General features: G+C 36.9%; 5 protein-coding genes across 5 annotated transcripts; 2 read left to right on the top strand and 3 right to left on the bottom strand.

Moving 5' to 3' along the window:
* Positions 1-130: 130 nt before the first annotated feature.
* Positions 131-2,298, bottom strand: SOCG_04875 (RNA-binding protein Nop9). The gene has a single exon (XM_013164022.1). It carries the CDS (start codon positions 2,252-2,254, stop codon positions 305-307), a length of 1,950 nt encoding a protein of 649 aa, XP_013019476.1. The 5' UTR covers positions 2,255-2,298; the 3' UTR covers positions 131-304.
* Positions 2,299-2,545: 247 nt separating this feature from the next.
* Positions 2,546-4,072, bottom strand: SOCG_04874 (histone chaperone Rtt106-like protein). The gene is made up of 2 exons (XM_013164021.1): positions 3,180-4,072; positions 2,546-3,129 (listed from the first exon to the last, which is right to left on the bottom strand). The coding sequence occupies exons 1-2, from the start codon at positions 3,706-3,708 to the stop codon at positions 2,705-2,707; spliced, it is 954 nt and encodes a 317-aa protein (XP_013019475.1). The 5' UTR covers positions 3,709-4,072; the 3' UTR covers positions 2,546-2,704.
* On the top strand, positions 2,596-9,029 carry SOCG_04873 (meiotically up-regulated 79 protein). The gene has a single exon (XM_013164020.1). It carries the CDS (start codon positions 4,796-4,798, stop codon positions 8,750-8,752), a length of 3,957 nt encoding a protein of 1,318 aa, XP_013019474.1. The 5' UTR covers positions 2,596-4,795; the 3' UTR covers positions 8,753-9,029.
* Positions 9,030-9,089: 60 nt separating this feature from the next.
* SOCG_04872 (coenzyme A diphosphatase) lies at positions 9,090-10,602 on the top strand. The gene is made up of 3 exons (XM_013164019.1): positions 9,090-9,378; positions 9,437-9,893; positions 9,952-10,602. The coding sequence occupies exons 2-3, from the start codon at positions 9,516-9,518 to the stop codon at positions 10,459-10,461; spliced, it is 888 nt and encodes a 295-aa protein (XP_013019473.1). The 5' UTR covers positions 9,090-9,378; positions 9,437-9,515; the 3' UTR covers positions 10,462-10,602.
* Positions 10,517-14,256, bottom strand: SOCG_04871 (pentrin Pcp1). The gene has a single exon (XM_013164018.1). The coding sequence runs from the start codon at positions 14,036-14,038 to the stop codon at positions 10,619-10,621; it is 3,420 nt and encodes a 1,139-aa protein (XP_013019472.1). The 5' UTR covers positions 14,039-14,256; the 3' UTR covers positions 10,517-10,618.
* Positions 14,257-14,278: the final 22 nt, after the last annotated feature.

The following is a 14,278-nucleotide window of genomic DNA, read 5'->3' as shown; positions in this document are numbered from 1 at the left end:
CAAGCCACTCATTCAAGTAACAAGTTAACAGGTAACGAACGATGCTTCTCATTACAACTCAAGATGAAGGAAGGAGCTGCTGCGCTAGATGAGAATGGCGCTAAAGGAAGCAAGCAATAAATGAAATGGTGAACTTTTCAAAATTTGATAAATCTACATAACTGTTTAATAATCAAAATGATAGCTTTATTAGTAATCTCTCTAAAATGTAAACAATATAAAAGCCAAAAAAATGAAACCTAGTCCCCAAATTGAGTATAAATAAAGTTGTTCTTTTTTTTTCGTAATGCTGCAAACAAAAACACTAAGCCCGAATGCGCTTATCTGTTTCATTTGTGCCTTCTTCCATGTTTGGTCTTTTACGTAGTGGTTGTGAGTTTGCTGACGATCCTGGCGTATTGCGAGCTTTTTCATGAACTCGCTTCACAGGCTCATCCTGCTTCATAAACCGATACCACTCATCTGGAGCACGGCGGAATAGTTCCGCTTTCCAGTTCGACCATACCTTTTTCCCGTAAAAGTCGAATTTAACTTTGTCACCACCTTGGACAAGCTCCTGAACAATACGCGTCCTGTAAAGAGGTAATCCGCGTGATAGCTTCCAAAGCTTGTCAACAATATGAGAGCCCGACGCCGAAATAGACAATTCTACAATCGTATCTGAAAACATATTCAAAAACTTCTTCTTGAAAATGAGATCTAAGGCTGGCCAATCTGAGATACTTTCAATCAAACGAGATGAAACACTCTCTTGACAGTATTCCATTAATTGGTCATGGCTGAGCTCCAACAGATTATTTAAAATTACTTCAACATATTCTTTGGGACCGTTCAGGAATTCTTCTAACAACTGTGCGCCTAGCATATTATTAACCAGCTTTCTCTTATTTTCAGGATCAGACATGTCTCTTTTATGCTTTGAGCGCAAAAGGATAGGAATTATGTTTTTCTTCTTTTCATTTTCCTCGGCGGACGCAAATATCAAAGAAGCTAAATCATGTTGGTAAGCTTGAAGAGCGTTACATCTTTGTAGGAGAGTCTTCAAGACTGCCAAGAATGATTTGCGTACTACATTATCAGAACCTTGCTTCAATTCCTGTACTACGTGTCCAAGTTCTTCCACGGGAAGTCGATTGATATAACGTTGCATGACGAAGTTGGCAATTGGGTGCGTGCAAAGTCGATAAAAGCGGCCTTCCCAAGCTTCTCTGAATCTTGGAAGTTGTGCATTCGGCATCTTCTCTATAATGATCTCCAAAATCCGAGAAGCAGCTTCATCTTTCAATAAGGTATCCAAGAATGGTAATTCCTTCAGATTATTATCCGAAGAAAGTAGTAATTTATCGACTAAAGGAGCAACCTTTTTCTTTTTCCCACCTTGTGCTCGCTCAAAGTCGATACGTACGAATGCTTGCATGATCTTAGACGCATAGCGATCAACACAGTAATTCCGCAATTCTAAAGCAGTTAAATTCTCCGCCGCACTATCAATAATGGAGTAGGCAAACTGGGGAAAAGTTTCAGGAACGCGTATTTGTACCATGGATTCGCGACGACCCTCGGCGTACACAAACCGATATCCATCTAATAACATTAGAATTTTATGGAGAACGTGCACGGCAAGCTTATGGTTGATAAGCAAAGAGAAATCTGGTCGTATTTCATTGCACATGTACATCACTAGTGACTCTGCCGTGCTGAATACTTGATCTTCTCCTTCCAACATTTCTTCTTCATTGTCCAACGCCCCTCTTGTTTCCAAATCGACAATATAAGCCATATGACTCAAAAGCTTTTCAAAGGCATAAGAACCAAATGTTGTTTGAACAACTTCTAGATAATGTCCATTCATAGACGAAAAGATAGACTTAATCTGGCTAGTCGTTGCCAAAGGAAACATATGCTCCATCACCTTAGAGCCAAATACATTATTTAAAACGATTAATTCTTTTCCTTTAATTTCCCGATAAACGCTGTCGATAAAAAATCGCGTCTCTTCATTGCTGCGTGTAAAATGATTCACGAAAGCCTTCTCGGCTTCTTGAAAGTATTTTTCTTCTTCAGGATCTAATGCACCGAGAAACGGTTGCACTGGCTCATTCGTGTAAGGATTGACTTGAAATCCACTTTCTTCTTGTCCTTCTTCAACGGTTGTAGGAGGAACTTGGTCGCCAATCTCAGTCTGCACCTCTTCTGTTTCAACATCCTTCTTGGATGAATGCTTTTTTCCACGCTGTTTTCTTGCTTTCGGCATCCTGCTTTGTGGTTCTGGTTTTAGTTTTTTGCCTTGGGTTTTCACTCTTACTTTATTTTCCTACTCAATAGCATTAGACATTCACTGTATTACAGTACCCGATTAACGATGACGTTAAAGTACGTAAGTAAATAAACAATGGAGTTCATCTTCTGATATCAAAAAATACGCATTTAATAAAAGAAACATTAATGACTTGAACATGATTAAATCGAAACGTTATTACAATTAATAGATCTTGTTGAATTAGTCGCGACAGACGATACAGATTCTGTAGCGAAAGGGATCTGACTGAGAATAAACAAATGCTTCCATTTCATTAGTTTCTTTTCAGCCTAGACTTCTAAGTATAAATCTTTTGCTATTGAAAAAATATAATGTTTGCAATTGACAAGTCATTGAAACTAAAGTATGAAAGAAAGCAAAATTAATGTATATATTCTAGGGTAGTTATTCATCGGAGTCAAGAGTTTCACTGTCATCATCAGATTCTTGTTCCTGTTCTTGGTCTTCATCTTTTCCTTCATCTTTTACTTGTTCTGCATCTGAATAATTATCATCTGACCCATTGTCTTCATCTTCTTCAGCCTCTTGCAAGTACGTACTAGTGGGATTCTTCGTTGGAGGAGCAGCTTTTTCTTCTGCTAAACTGGTGTCCATCAATCCATGCGTCGTTGCATATTCATTTAGGGCTTGGAAAACGCTTTGATCAATCATATCAAAAGATATTGTCGTATCCCTCACTTCAAAATTTATAGAAAAAGTTCTTTGTAAAACATTACTATAGTAAAAATTCTGAATATCTGAAGTTTCAATAAATAGCACGGGTTTACGAAACCCCCAAAGGACACCTTTCTTTAGAAAATATAGGTAGCCTAAGAAAAAAAGGGGTTAGTAATTCAGGTCCTTAGCAAAAAAGAAATACCATCTTTGTTCTTATAATTTGCTTCTACGCCATACGATACCCCGTTGTCGCCGGTTTGAGCTACAGGACACACAAATTCTTCTTTAGATGGAGCAATAGTACTTATCCCCACATACTCAAAAAAGTCTCTAAAGATGTCCCAAGAATTCGTACAATGAACGAAAGAACGTTGGCCTTCTACTAGTTTCAGCTTTTCCAAAGAATACGGTGCAGTAAAGAGGATGGGTTCATTCCCTTCAGTAGTTGCGTCCTCTAGAACAGAGTTGCTTTTTGATTCGCTCTTTCTAAAAATAATTATGTTATTCTGAACATTAGCTTTTCGAGGACCAGGTGTATGACAAACGAAGTAGATATCTGTCCAAGGTAGCCAAATTTCCACTGAGTTTTCTTCTCCGGGTAAAGTAATGCTGATACCATGTTCATATATATATGTATCAAAACGTTTCCTCATGGGTAATTGAAACGAGAGTCCCAATACTGCATAAACCAGGTTTCCGGTATCATTCTCAAGTCGATTTTTCCTTTTCATGCCCGTTGTTGCAGGTTCAACATTTTTTCCATAGACTTCTGGCGCTTCATAATAAGTGCATATTCTATCAATTAATGAACATAAACCAGGATTTTGCTCTTCAAATTAGCTTTTTTCTACTGCTTGAGGACGTTCTCATTCATACCGCATTCCGTTATAACATTTTGTAATAGTTTTCGATCTTTAGAAAACCTCTTTTTTATGTCATTTTTAAATTTAGGGTCCATTTCACCAAGGTAATCTATTGTACTATAATTCCTCTTGGTTCTTGCTTTGCCTTACTATATATGTCCACTTACGATTGTATTTTTACGAATGCAATACTTTCGAATCATATGTAAATTTACTCTTGCCAACAATATGCTATAAAAAATATATTAATTGTTGTAATTATTTAACCAAATCTTAGGAATGGTATATATGTTACTGAGCATCGCCAACAAGACTACTCATCCATTATCCATGTGAAAAGAACGGAGGTTTTAATGTTCTCCTATTTGTATTCTGAAGGAAAACTGATTTTTTTTTAACAAAATTAGTCACATTGTGCGTGGAAGAGGTCAAAATGCTTAGTTTTGTAAACTTGGGAAAAAACGATGTAGCGATTAATTGCTTGGGTTGGCATAAAAAACTTATTGATAAAACCTAATTGGATCAATTATTTGTTTTTGTGCTTGCAGTTTTCGTTTGCTCGTTTTTATAGCCATTGTTTGTTTACATTTATCAAGACGCATGCTGTTTGTTTATATCAAGCAAACCTGCAGAGCAAGCCATTGTTTGTTGATGTATACATATAATTGCCCTCCTATATTCACTTATTTTTTACCATTCCCAATTAGGACCGGCCAATACTCCTGCAAATTGGAATTTGCGTTGTATAAAGAGGATTTGAAGGAGGTATTCTTTAACTGACGAACCAAAACGTCTGTTTGTGAAGTATTAGAATATTTTATTAGTTATCTCCTCCGATCGAAACTGTTACAAGGCCTTGCAGCATCTTAAGTCGGCCATCAATTGATTCATTCAAGCGGATTTATACTAAACTTTTATTTTATAAAACATAACAGGATTACTTAATATTTATACCATGGTTGAAGAAGAAACCTCACCAACTCATCTCAGTTTTATCGAAAAATTAGCTGGGTTTGAATCCTGCAAGGACGGTCGACCAAAATTCGATCCAACATCTCAAGATTCCCCTTACCAAAATAAAGGAAAACGTTTGCATTCGGGAACCGCTTTTAACAATTATCGACTGAGCCAAGACAAAGTTACCAAGATTCCTGTTGACAAGCCCACGATATCCTCAAAATTGGACGAAGTCGATGTTGAAATCACTGAACGCGAAATAAATGATCATGAAAGATTCGACGTTAGACGTTTTCCTAAATCAAATAGAATTATAGATTTCATTAATTTGCGCCGAACCTCTCGCCAAGAACCTTCAAACCAGAAAGCCTACAAATCCACTGCACAAGTACTGAATGGTGACTTGCTCCCCAAGAAATCCACGACCAAGTTTAAGTCTTTGTACGATGGAAGAAGAAGCCCTAAAGCTTCATTAACGTTCAGGAAGAAATCCCCGAAAAATAATTCATCAGCAAATAGGATTATAAGTGCTCCTACACGCAGTTCTTCTCGCCTGTCACAAAACGACAACGAAGAGGTACACTTGCGGAGTGTAAGCAGTAGCGCTACTTCAACGAAAAGAGGATTGGATGGTATTGATGAAATTCAGCCTTCAAAGAAACGGAATGTTACACCGGAGCCTCGCTTAGTTGTGTCAAACTTTCCAAATGAAATTTATCCATCCGGAACCTTAAGTTTATCTGCTCGACGAAGAATACAAAAGCAAGTTTCAGGAGCTAATGTTCGTGCAAGAATAGAACTTGCTAGGCGCCGCAATGAACAGAGAAGAGATGCTACTTCTGAGGAGAATCATAATGATCTCAATGCAGTTAATAGTCGACCAGATCAAGTGTCCAACATTGTTACCGAGAAAGTGAATCAAATTAAAGACGTATTTACAAAATTTGCTTCTATTAATCACTCCAATGAACCCGCGAAGTCCACCGAAACCGACATTTTCCAAGAACAATCAGCGTCTCACAGGTTTTTGCAAGCCATCAGAGAAAAAACATCGAATTTTATGAAAAATGATACAAAAGGTGCCAACGTACAAGAAATACCAAATGATAATGATTTAAAAGATGCACCATGGAAAGGACACGTTCGCTCATTAGCTGAGCAGTTTGCTAATACACCTCAATTTTCTAAGAAAGTTGTAGAGACAGAAGGATTAGCGTCTAAGGAAAATGAAAAGGAAGCGGTATCAAAATTGACTCCACCAGTAACCCCTGACAAGGTTACAATCCAAAATCAAACATTGAAAGATTTACAGAAGGAAAACATTCCAAGCGACATTATCAATGAGAAGATAGATCATGATAAAAAAAGCGATGTTTCCCAACAGACTATTCGAGCTGACACTCTGCAACCTAAACGTTTGCTTACCACTGATCAACAAAACAATGAGCCGGAATCATATTTGATAGAGCGTCTTTCTGATAGACTCTACTTTTGCAGGACCGCTAAGCATTTGCTCCGTGTCTACGATTTGAGACATGCTGAGCACCAATTTGCCCTAGTGTTTGCTAGGTATCTTAAAGCTCCACTGGAGAAAATACTCAACATTCAATCATCTCTTGTAACTTTCTATGCTTCTATTTCCGAAATAGATTTATGTGAGGAACTTATGCGACGTGACAAGATTTTCTCAACGCCGGATACCCCGGATGGATTGAAGTCTTTTGTTAATTATTTAAAAGAAGATCATGAAAATTTTAGCTATGATGAAAGAAGCTATTTATGCCAACTGAAGAAGAACATCGGTTGCGATAATGAAGATTGGAACGGAATTGCTGAGGAAATAAAGAAAATGGGGAATTTACGGAGTATTCGAGCTAAACCACAGAAAATAGGAAATAAGCTATTTGCTAATCCAGATTTGAAGACAATGGATATACAGGAAACATTTTTGGAAGAGTTTATGGAAGATTGTACCGACGAAGGTGATGATGTTTATGATATTGAGACGTTGAACAATATTGATTTGAAGTTCGATGATGATGAAACCCCTACATCAAGTATAAAAGAAAAGGAAGAACCGAATGATTACGAGAACATAAGGTTCTTAATTCCACACTGCGCGCTTCGAGTTTTGCATATCCCAAATGCATCCTACCTTCCTTTATTACAAGTCTGCAGCGACTCGCGATTTTCTGATCCTGCAAAACTAGCCCATTGTTTATGGGATCTTGAACAGAATCAATTGCTTTCCTATAATTTCACCGATTGGTTTGTTAATTACTTTTCTAATAAAAGTGAAGTGTTCTCAAATTTTATGTCATATTATGATTTGAAAAATCTAAGCCTTTACGAAGCTTTTCAAACAATTTGTTGCGATCTCTATTATGGTTCTGAAGATTTCATGAACTCACGATTAATACGCATTTTCGCTAACAAATGGTTAAACCAAAATTCAACATTTGGATTTTTAACCGAAGAAATCGTCTTGGAGCTTCTGAAATCCCTTGTCCGATTGCATAAAGAAACAAATACTAGACGTCGTATGTACAATTATACATCAGCGGAAACATTTATTAAAACAACGTTCCAAACCATTTTGCCCTTAATCCATCCCGAAGCTATTTGTGCTGTTCCTATTGAGCAAAGACGGAAGTGGAGAAAATATGGAAAATCGAAAACAATGCTTGCTAAAGTTCTATGCGCATCTTGGAATACTATGCCACAAGAGGTTGGGTTTGCTCTTGAGTGTATGCTTAGTGAATTTTACGATTTGTTTGTTGTCAATCCATTTCAAGTACCAAAGGCAGTTTATATACAGTTATGCAACCAAGTGAAAGGCCAAGTTAGTCCGCAAAGGGAGAAAGTGAATTTAATGTCAGAATTGTTGCGAAGAGCCGAGCCACAGAAAAAAATAATGAATCAAGATATTGCCAGTGAAAATGACGCCTTTAAAGAAAACTCATCTTACGTATTAACAGAAGCCAATGCCGGCCTTTTCGCAACAAAAACGATAGATCTTCCAGAGCCAGAGGTGATCGACGGAAGACCACACTTTCAGATTTTCAATTATGAATATCATATGAAGGAAGAAAAAACACATGAAAAATTACCTTGGTTGCGTCAAGGTTTAATTTCATATAAAAAAGTAATCCCTGACAAGAATGGAAAATGGACAGTTGGACCTTGGTATAAACGATTTGCTAAAGTTTCGCAAGGGAAGCTGTATATATACAAATTAAATATGTTTACTTCCGGAGACCTTTCTGATGCTGAGGTTTGGATGAAACATGGAACAATTCATAAAGAGATCGATTTACAAAATACGATTGCAAGTGTTGACGTGCCATCGTCATGCACTTCAAGAAAAGATAACTGTATGATGCTCAAGATTCCTGGTGACTGCAGTATACTTTTTCAAGTAGACAACATTCTCGTATTAAATGAGTGGATACATGCGATTAATTTTAATGCTGCGATGGCATCCTGCCATCCTCTTCCTGAGAATATTACGAATACCGAATATGGCTGGGGTCCGGTTTTACAACGGGCAGAGGAAAAACCCCATTACACCTCTGCTGATGGTAGACTTACTTACGTTGGAGATTTAGTGGAAATCCAAAACTGGGAGCCTTCAGATATGCAAGGAATACGAGATATTCCACGTCCACTACGGGAAAAAGTGAACAATTTCCGTCGTAATGTGCCTGTTCTACTGAGAACCTGTTTGGAATTTCAAAATGTACTTGACAAAATGCTTAGCTGTTATGGGTCGGGATCAAAGAATTACACAAAAGCACTATCGAATTGGAACAAAAAAATGAAATTTTTATATGAAAAGAGCATAAAATACAAAGAATATCTACATGTATTGGAGTGTGAATACAGTTATCGAAAATCCCATGATTTTTATCCTACGCTGTCACCGACCAAACATAAAGCGAGCATGGAAGTTTGAGGAGATTATAATATGATTTTGGGAGTGAAAAGAGCTGTTGTTTGAACTACCAGAAAGTTTTTACGTCGTATGTCACGTTTGGCAAGATATGGATGGCTCTAAGAGTATGACTTTTATTGTAAATGTGAAGATGAAACAACCCCGTCTGGTATAGACTTTTGCTATTCTTGGCAATTGTGCGAGTTCTCATTAGAAACTTAACTTGTTTTGGGTAGCCGTATTCTACCCACTGTACATTAGTGCTTAAATTAGGTGAATGATATGATGTTACTATTGAATGTGCAAGGCTGTTTTAATGCCCGATATTTTGTAAGTTTGTTCCCTCAAACAGATCATCCAAAACTTATGTCAGGACTACAGAAACCAAGAGTAACCAAACAATATCATCCATTCTCTTGCCAGGTTACTTCTATTGTAGCATAAATTATTTATAATGTATGAAGACAATGAATAATAATTTCTTTTATTTATTTATTTTTGTTTGATGATATTTTTTCGCAGTTGGAATTTGCATACCATTTTGTCTTACGAAGGTTATGCAAAGATGTAATGCTTCAGATAACTAAAAACTCCTTATGATCAGAAAAATTATAGTTGAACTTATAACCACATCTTTAGCTTCAAAGGTAAGAAAAGATGAATACAAAAGCAAACATATAATTGAATGCTAATGGAAACTTTAAGATTGCTAGAAGTCAAACATTTCAACGATTTGTTAGTCAAGGAATTTCACGGTTAGACTTGAAAAAGTCTAGAGTTACTTATGAAATTCCCAAACAAACATATAAAAGATCTTCATCTACTACCCCGTCGGTTGCGGACCGTGCCAAACTTTTTAGCAAACTATTCGTGGAATCAGCAAGGGAATACTTTTTCAAAAGAAAATAACAGGATAGGCAGAATATTCCCTGCAAGTGAGCGAGCTCATAAGTATACGACACTAGCAGAGAATGACAGTTATAGTGAAAAAGTTTTTGAACAACTAGCTCTACAGAAACTTGCAAGAGAAAAAGTAGTGAGCGAGCGTGGGATTTTAAACGCTGAATCATTGGAGGCACAGGCCGAATTACTTCGACGACGACCGACTCATCTTCGTTATTCGCCCTCTTACAATCCTGCAAAGTTTGCTTCTGTGTTGATCGTAAGCACCATTTTTCACATTTATAAGGGTTTATATGCTAATCGCTTTTACCTTTTAGCCTTTAATTAACTGTGAGCATCGTGCTTGTCTAGTGTTAACACAGAGATCTTCGTATTTACGATCTCATGCAGGTCAAATGTGTTTTCCAGGTGGCCGCGTGGAACCCTCTGATGGATCACATTATTATGCAGCTTTGCGAGAGACCTATGAAGAAGTCGATCTACTTCCGGATTTCTTTACCTTTGTGAATAGAATCCCTTCTTTATTTACAAAAGATCTTCGCACCGAAATTCATTCCTATGTGGCATTCACGATCCAAAACAATCTTCCAAGTCTTGGTTTTGGTGAAGTGGATAAAGTTTATTGCATTCCTTTGACCTCTTTTCTAAATCCAAATTACCAAAAGGTTACCAAATTTCGAAACACTGATCTTGAATACATTGAGTTCAACATCAAGGATGTTCCTCGAATCTGGGGTATCACAGCAGTTCTTTTAAATATGTATTTTCGCTCCCTTTGCCCCGATTCTTTGATACCTACTTCTAATACTCTTATTTCAGGCTGTTAGCATTTCACATTTAATAATGAATCTGAATTTTCTTGTCATAATCAAAGTGACTAACAATAAGCTCTAATGTTTACGAAGATTAATGAATTTTAATAAATTATTATCCATATTTAAATTTCATAAATTGATATTACATTCATGCGACTCAACATATAGATTAGACATTAATTTTCTTAGCCTCCAAACGCGCTTTTTCAGCTGCTCTTTGTAAAGATTGTCTTACTTCCAATTGCTTCTGCCAATCATGCCTCATTCGCTTCATTCGTTGTACAGAACATATTAATATAGTAACACTCTTAAAGGAAATTCTCTTCTTTCTCACCGCATTGTCTGGCGTAATGCCAATCTTTTGCAACAAACGTAGATTGAGTTTGTTACAAGTTTCATACCCAGTTAGCTGAAGTAATATAAACTTCTTGGAAAAAGCTAAATCAAGTCGAAGAGTATGCTCCCTTTCAAACTTTGACTGTAAAAACTGCGTCATCTTTATTAAACCCTTAACTTCTGAAGTAGGTTTTATTCGTAAATTTTGCGATCCAGCAGAAATCTTATCATACTCGTTATATCGTGGGTATTCCGCTTTATCATTTCTCAGTAAAATGTTATATTCTGACTTCAGTTTCTCATATAGCGACTTTAGTTGTTCCATCTTGATGGTCTTGGAATAAAGGGCATCTTTCATTGAGTCTAGGGTATGTCGATCACCATTAGGAGATCTCAAGTTCTCTTTCTCAGTCCAAAGTTGGGCACCAATTCGTAATTCCTTCTCTAGATCTTTCACCTTCTGATGTAGTAACCTTTTTTCTTCATCGTTTATTAAATTAGAATTGCTAGAAGATTTAATTCTCATTAATTCGGACTCCAGATAGTACTTTTCTTTCTCTAGCAGTCTTGCCTTCTCGAAGTATGATCTACTGTCCTTCTTCAAATTCTGTAATTCAGCTTTGAGAGAATACTTGGATTCTACCTCTTTATGAAGCCGCTCACGATAACTTTCCAGCATTTCCTGAACTTTATGTTTATCAAGAGGAGAAATGCCAAGCTTTTCAGGTTCAGATAATCCAACCTTCGTCGCAAATTGGCCGTTCAAACTCTCATAGCTAAGTTTGTCAATTTCCGCTTGCAATTCTTGAATTTTCTGTTTCTGACTTCTGATTAAGTCTTCAATTTGGGTCACAACTTTATCGAAGGTTATCGATGACGGTCTTTCTAGAAGAAAAGCACAGAACCTTTCTTTAAAAGAATTCTCATTGACTTCCGACTCCTGTATAGCGTTACTCAATTGGTATGCCACTTTTTCCAAATTCATCTTATCAGCTTCAAGACGTCGAATGTCTTCAGCAAATATATCTAATTTCTTCCTCTGTTTTTCAATTTCTTCAACATTAGTTACGGATGTTCTTTTCTCCGAAAGTTTCAAATTTAAATCTGATACTTCCAACTCCTTTCTGCGATATCGGTCTTGCAACTGAAAAAGCTCGTCTTTTAGCTTCGTATATTCCGACATCATATTTTGTCTCTCTTTACTCAATTGATCGACCTGTGATGTTAATTTTGCTTGCGCTGCTAACGCTTCCTCACGGTCTTGTTCACTCAATTCTAATTCGTCTTTAATATCTGAAATTTCTCTTCGAAGAACACTTAATTCATCATTCATATTATCAATAAGATTACTGCTTTTAGCAGGAGACGAAATCACTCTTTCACGCAATTTTTGACTTAGCTCTTCTTTTTCAAGCTCAAACTTATTCAAATTTTTTCTTAGATTTGAAATAGTTTCCTGCCCGCTATGTAATCTTGTCAATAGTTCTTGCTCAGATGCACGTAAGTTCCGAATTTGCTCTTCAAGTAGAAAAACGCTTTTCTCCTTTGATTGCAGAGAAACTTCCAAAGAGCCATTTTTCTCTTCCAACGAATTTCGAGTTCTCGTCGAATTTTCTACCAGCTGGGCATACTTTGCCTTTTCATGTTCAATATCCTGGTTCAACTGACCAACAGTGACTTCAGTATCCACTCGAAGTCTTTCATTCTCAAATTGCAAACTCATTTTTTCTTTCTTTAAAGAATCTAAATCAGCTAAATTCAACTCGTATCTCATACGTAAATCAGTCATTTCAGCAGTTATCGTTTCTAGTCTGATATTCAGTTCCCGCAGAATGTTTTCCGTATCATTAGATTGCGACATCAACTCAAGCATTTTGTTCTTCTCTTCCAAAGATATATTTTTGTTTCTAAAAGACTCGAGTTGATTTCCTAATGAAGCCGACATCTCTCTTAAATCACCGTTAGTGCTTTCTAGAGACTTAATCTTCACAAGTAAATCGTTTTTCTCATTTTCCATATTTTCTATATGATTAGTGAGGTCTTCCAACTCATTGTTCATGTCTTCAAAGTCGTGGATTTGATTATTGAGGTACTCTATATGAAGTTCAGCTTCGTGTAGCTTCTCTTTTAGCATTTGCACTTCTGAAATATCCTGCGTGTAATCTAGTTCGTTATTTTTTTGTTGAAGCTCGTCTTTCAAATGAACCAATTCATCCTGTAGATCATCATATTTCTTCTCGAGTACTTCAAAATCCATCAGTAGTTGAACATGAGAATTGTCTTCCTTGCTTCGTGAATGTGAACGATCACCAGATGGAAGTTCCTCTAGTTGCTTCTTCAGTGAAGAAATTTCTTCGTCCTTCTCATTTAGCATATCCTGAGCAACGTTAAGCTCTTCGTTAATTTCATCGTACCGGTCTTGAAGCCTTCTCATATCATAATCCATGTCGACTTGGTTTGCATTCTCATTTGGTGGTGGAGAAGACTTTGCTTGCTGAGCTTTTAGTTGAGAACATTCGGTTTCGAGAGATCGAATACGTTCCATAAACACTTTCATATTTTGGGATTGTTCGACGCTATTCACCTTTTCAAGAAACTGAATTTTTTTAACAAGATCATCATTTTCCGAATGTGATTTTGTAAGTAGTTGTTCACTTTTCTTTAACTGTAAAAGCAGTTTCGTTCGCTCAACATGAAGATCCACATTGTCGTTCACTGCTTCACGGATTTGTTCTGGTGCCATAGAATCAAGACGTTTATTAAGGTAAGCGATTTTCACACGTAGACCAAAGTTTTCTCTGCCAACATTCTCAAGGATCTTTTCCTGTTCACGTAAAGTAAGAGCTGCATTAGCAGGAAGCTCATCGTTCGTTCGTTCAGCATTCGATATAAAAGAGCTCTCTTCCAATTTTGAAATATCAAAAGCGTCACTTTTTTGATCAATACTAATACCTTCCTGAGATGCTTTTTCCGACACGGGCGACAGAATTGAGAAATCTTGACGGTAGGGACTTTTTTCATCCAAATAAGATGTTTGATGAGATGAGTTCTTTCTCCCTGAATTCAAGAGTGGTGTAAATTCTAAAGGGTTCGCTTGTCTACTAGAAAAGCCCTGCGATGGTGTTCGTGCAAACGAGTCTCTCGTATCTGTAGGAGGCTTTTCAAGGTTCGTAGTTCTCTTGAATGAATTCAAGAAGCTCCCCTGTGGAACATCATCCGGCGTTTCGTCTTTAGGTGTAGCAGACTGTACCATGGGATCACGTTTCAAAGTACAAGATGTTTGGATGCATTAAATCTGCAAAAGGGAACGTTACTTTGACGGTCCCAAAACCACAGTTGGTACAAGATCTAGAACTATACTTTTGGTAAAGAAAGAATATGAAAAAAAGAGTCGAAAACACTAGTTTCCTTTATTTACCATAATTTGTGAGAAAACTCGAAACCCAAACAAAGAGACATAGTGTATCGTAGCGATGAAATATCTTACTAAAGG

The sequence above is a fragment of the Schizosaccharomyces octosporus genome (assembly GCF_000150505.1).
Source record: "Schizosaccharomyces octosporus yFS286 unplaced genomic scaffold supercont6.2, whole genome shotgun sequence".
Taxonomy (NCBI): Eukaryota; Fungi; Ascomycota; class Schizosaccharomycetes; order Schizosaccharomycetales; family Schizosaccharomycetaceae; genus Schizosaccharomyces; species Schizosaccharomyces octosporus.
The sequence above is the reverse complement of the archived record's forward strand: the minus strand, read 5'-3'. Positions and strand labels throughout refer to the sequence as shown.